This window comes from Tachysurus vachellii, chromosome 26, assembly GCF_030014155.1.
Source record: "Tachysurus vachellii isolate PV-2020 chromosome 26, HZAU_Pvac_v1, whole genome shotgun sequence".
Classification (NCBI taxonomy): domain Eukaryota; kingdom Metazoa; phylum Chordata; class Actinopteri; order Siluriformes; family Bagridae; genus Tachysurus; species Tachysurus vachellii.
Genome location: NC_083485.1, coordinates 16,694,350 through 16,699,349, shown reverse-complemented (window position 1 = coordinate 16,699,349; position 5,000 = coordinate 16,694,350). Strand labels below are relative to the sequence as shown.

The 5,000-nt window shown below is 43.5% G+C and overlaps 1 protein-coding gene across 2 annotated transcripts in view; it reads left to right on the top strand.

Moving 5' to 3' along the window:
* The window catches only part of LOC132840678 (zinc finger Y-chromosomal protein 1), a 10,886-nt gene extending 7,143 nt beyond the window's left edge, over positions 1–3,743 (top strand). For both annotated transcript variants that reach the window (XM_060862540.1, XM_060862539.1), the window contains one exon: positions 1–3,743. This exon is cut by the window's left edge and continues 154 nt beyond it. In XM_060862540.1, the coding sequence (XP_060718523.1) occupies positions 1–1,189 (1,189 nt within the window). In that variant the 3' untranslated portion in view covers positions 1,190–3,743.
* Positions 3,744–5,000: the final 1,257 nt, after the last annotated feature.

The window sequence follows — 5,000 nt, the reverse complement described above, 5'->3', positions numbered from 1 at the left end:
CTTCACCACCAACAAGAAGTCTAGCTTCCACAGTCACATGGAGGAGCACACACAACACACACACACACTCAGCACCAAGGCTCAGTTTGAGTCTGAAACTTTGAAAGATTTCCACCAGCAGGTGCCGCTCTTCTCAAACCGCCTTCACCCTCAGCAGAAAACAAAGATGGCTGTCCTTCCTGTTAAGAAGTCACACAAGTGCAAGTTCTGTGAGTATGAGACGGCAGAGCAGGGCCTGTTAAACCGCCACCTGCTGGCAGTGCACAGTAAAAACTTCCCACATGTGTGTGTGGAGTGTGGAAAGGGCTTCAGGCATCCGTCAGAATTACGCAAACACACACGCACACACACGGGCGAGAAGCCGTACTCCTGCACACACTGCAGCTACAAATCTGCCGACTCGTCCAACCTAAAGACGCACATGAAGACCAAACACAGCCGTGAGGACGAGGACGAGGAGACGCCGCCGGTTTCAGAGCCACACGTGGAGTCGCTCAGCGAAACCGTCATGGAGACGCCACAGGATCACGACCCCGAACACCATCCCGATGACGACAACGATGAGGCTCGAGGACATTTGTGTGACCTGTGTGATCATCGCAGCTCCAATTCCAGCGACCTGAAGCGTCACGTCATCTCTGTCCACACAAAAGACTACCCTCACAAGTGCGACATCTGTGGTAAAGGCTTCCATCGACCCTCAGAGCTCAAAAAACACGCCGTATCCCACAAGGCCAAGCGGCCACACCAGTGTCGCCACTGCAACTTTAAGACTGCTGATCCGTTTGTGCTGAGTCGACACATTTTATCCATTCACACTAAAGAACAGCAGCAACAGGAAATGCAACAAAACACAAACGAGCAGCAGCAGAAACCAGCTCCTTCGATACATACGCAGGAGCGAAGTCCGCCCAAGAAGACGATCGGGGCGGCACAGCTCGCTCTGGGCGGAGCTCCCATCATTAAAAAGGTGATAGGTGCCAAGGGACCAAGGGAACGACGTGTGTATCAGTGTCAGTACTGTGACTACAGCACCGGAGACGCCTCGGGATTCAAACGCCACGTCATTTCCATCCACACTAAGGATTATCCACATCGCTGCCAGTTCTGCTCCAAGGGCTTCCGGAGACCGTCGGAGAAAAACCAACACATCATGCGGCATCACAAAGACATAATGGCGAGTGAGTGAGTGAGAGAGAGAATGATTCAGTGAGTCGTTGATTCAGTAAATGAGTGATTCAGTGAGTTGTTGATTCAGTGATTGGATAAGCACTTCCCCCTTTGTCACTGACTTCCTCTTCCTCACTCTGCTTCCACGATCACATGGGCACACGGCAACTTTTACTCACTAGTGACATAACTCAGTCACATGACTTCCACAGATAAGAGGGAGGCCTTTTGTCTGAGTGTGTGTGTGTGTGTGTGTGAGTGTGTGTGTATGAGTAGGTGTGTGTGAGTGTGAGTGAGTGTGTGTGTGTGAGTGAGTGAGAGTGTGAGTGTGAGTGAGAGTGTGAGTGTGTGTGTGTGTGTGTGTGAGTGTGTGTGAGTGAGTGTGAGTGTTTGTGAGTGTTTGTGTGTGTGTGTGAGTGTGTGTGTATGAGTAGGTGTGTGTGAGTGTGAGTGAGTGTGTGTGTGTGAGTGAGTGTGTGTGAGTGAGTGAGAGTGTGAGTGTGAGTGTGTGTGTGTGTGTGTGTGTGTGTGTGTGTGTGTGTGTGTGTGTGTGAGTGTGTGAGTGAGTGTGAGTGTTTGTGAGTGTGTGTGAGTGTGTGTGAGTGTGTGTGAGTGTGTGTGAGTGTGTGTGAGTGTTTGTGTGTGTGTGTGAGTGTGTGTGAGTGTGTGTGTGAGTGTTTGTGTGTGAGTGAGTGAGTGAGTGTGAGTGTGTGTGTGAGTGAGTGTGTGAGTGTGAGTGTTTGTGAGTGTTTGTGAGTGTGTGAGTGTGTGTGAGTGTGTGTGAGTGTGTGTGAGTGTGTGTGAGTGAGTGTGGGAGTGTGTGAGTGTGTGTGTGTGAGTGTGTGTGTGTGAGTGTGTGTGTGTGAGTGAGTGTGAGTGTTTGTGAGTGAGTGGGAGTGAGTGGGAGTGTGGGAGTGTGTGTGTGTGTGTGTGTGTGTGTGTGTGTGTGTGTGTGTGTGTGTGTGTGAGTGTGTGTGTGTAGGTGACAGGTGACATATTTAGAATGACAGGTTACAATTTTATCACCAAATCATGACCCAGAGAAACTTTGCAGCACAGTCACAGCACACACTTCCTCCGCCATGTTGCTCATGCAGAACAGAATTATGGGATGTCTGAGCCAGGCCACTTCCTTCACAGAGATTAATGTGTCCAAGATTAAGATCATGTACAGGTGAAAATGAATGCGCTCTTTATCTGTGATTCAGTCTGAATTTATTTATTTTCGATGTTTTTAGACTAAATGGGAATGAAACAGTTCACTTCAAGATAAAAAACACCTGATTTTATTGTGATGAACTCGAACCCTGGCACTTTCTGCTAAGACAAAAGGATTAAGCAGAAATCTCACACTCGTCTATTTTATCTCTAAATCAAGAAAAGTCGAATGCTTCTGATTTTGATTTGAATTGAGTTTCAGAAGGTGAGATTAATGTAAGAGAAAGAATTTAAATCAAATGGGGCGCAGTGTTTAACCTCAGACACACCGTGCTGTACGAGACTCATACAGATTTATACAACTGAATCACACACACACACACACACACCATAAATGTATTCATCCACTTTGTTAGTTCAGTGTATGTGTGTGTATGTGTGTGTATGTGTGTGTATGTGTGTGTGTTAATCTAACAACACTAGTGAGTCTCACCGTTATCCTCAACACACAGTATGCAGTTAGAAACCACATGATTGTGATGAGATGGTGTGTGTGTGCACGTGCGTGCACTAAGTGCAATGTCTCACTTTCCTGTGCCATTTATATTTGTACCCCATATTTCGTCAGGACCACTTTGTTACCATGGTTACAGTACCAGCAGGCTGGTTTCTTATGGAGCGCTAGACCTGTGACTTACGTAATGCTAACAGCTAGGCTTCATTCACTTAGCATTGTCAGGCTAGTGCAGTTAATACTTAGCAAATGTGTGTGTGTGTGTGTGTGTGTGTGTGAACATTACATTCTAACACACCCTTCATTAATTTCGGAGATGCTTTTGTCTCGTGGCGTGTAAGAACATGCCCTTTTTTATGCTCATAATTTTTAAAATGTGCTCCCCTTTACACACACACACACACACACTGGCACTTTGAAGAGCGTATGTTATACACACACTTTAGGAAGCAATGGATTCATTCCACAGTAAATCTTTCGACCAATGACAGGACGGCTCTTATTTAAACGTTAACATTAATCTTGTATGTTGGGTGAAAGGTGTGTGATGCGTTCAGGCTGTGACGTCATGTCATAGATAAAGCACTGAGTTCTGTGTTGATCATCTGTCTGTCCCGGGTGTCGGTCACTTCCTGGTATGGTTTAGCCCCGCCCCTTTCCCTATGGTCATTTTATAGTGAGATTATTTATTTGTCGAGCGTGGAGACGGTGTTGTATAGTTTAGCGTAACTGATTCAAAGCGACTGTAACTTATTGTTTTTGTACACAGATCTGTAAAGAGAGAATGATGTAAAAACTCGTTAAAGAAAAACCTGAATCTTTGTGTTGTCCTGAGTGTAATGTTCCACATAATTGTTAAAAAGAGTTAAAAAGGAAATAAAAGGCAAAGTATTTTCCTGCATTGTTCTGTGTCTTTTATTAACGATTCTTCTTTAAACATTTTCTTCAATTACGAGAAATGTTTCCTGTGAATCTGCTGCGTTCACACGCTAAAGACACCTCATGATGGTTGTGTTAGCGGTTGATGCTAAATGTAATAAGCGTCGTTTTTGTCCAGTTTTCTTACTAAATGACGACACGGCTGATGTAAATGTTAAGTTTCTGATGTTTCTGTGTCTTGTGTTTATTACAGTTCTGCTAACACTGTGTGCTAGCTTGCTAAATTGTTTACAGCCAAATGACAATGTTGTCTTTATGCTGCTTTGTGAACAGTACAGGGTTCAGACTAAGGGGAAAATGTGTGGGGAAAAATACTCATTTTATAACAAAAATAAGATTAAATCAATAAATAAATCACCTGGAGGAAAACTGAGCTACATGTCATTGTACATCACATAAACATACATCTCAGTGCTAATGCTAATGTGTGTGAATAGCGGTCATTCTCTCTGATGTTAATAAATATATTTACACATTTCTGTAAAATACAGGAGCAGAAAGACTAAACATAATAATCACAAACATAAATGTCAGAAAATAATTTTTTATTACTTGAAGCTACAGACTAATAGACATGTTTATACTCTGTAGAGAAGAGGAGGCTAACTGTAATGAGCTGGGATTAATCTGTGCAGAAGTCAGAGTTCAATCCTCAAACACATTCACCTGGAAAACCAAGAAACAAAGAAGAAAAAAAATCAGTACTGACTCTAGTGATGTGTGGTGTGATGTGTGGTGTGATGTGTGGTGTCCTAACACTGATGTTGACTGAGTGCACTACACTGACCCACCCTTCATAGGGAGGAGGCTGATCTTCTCTGCAGTGTTTGGATTGATCAGGGAAAGAATTATGAACGTCATCTTAACTTCTGGACTGATCTCCAGCTTCCGGGCTGTCACACACACGCACGCGCACACACACACACACACACACACACACACACACACACACACACACACACACACACACACACACAGGTTGGTATACTGTTATGTGAACAAATATAATCTTGTACAGTATTATTAAAAAACTAAAGATATTAAATTCCACTTCCCCAGAAATGCTAATGATCTAAATGCAGTTTAAGGTTAATAAAAATATCCTGTTAACACACAACAGCTTTTATGAAAGATATAGTGTTAATAAACTAATGTTAATTAATAATGTTAAACAATTGTGTTAAAGTAAAAATAAAGATCCTGTGACTGACTGAAGAGC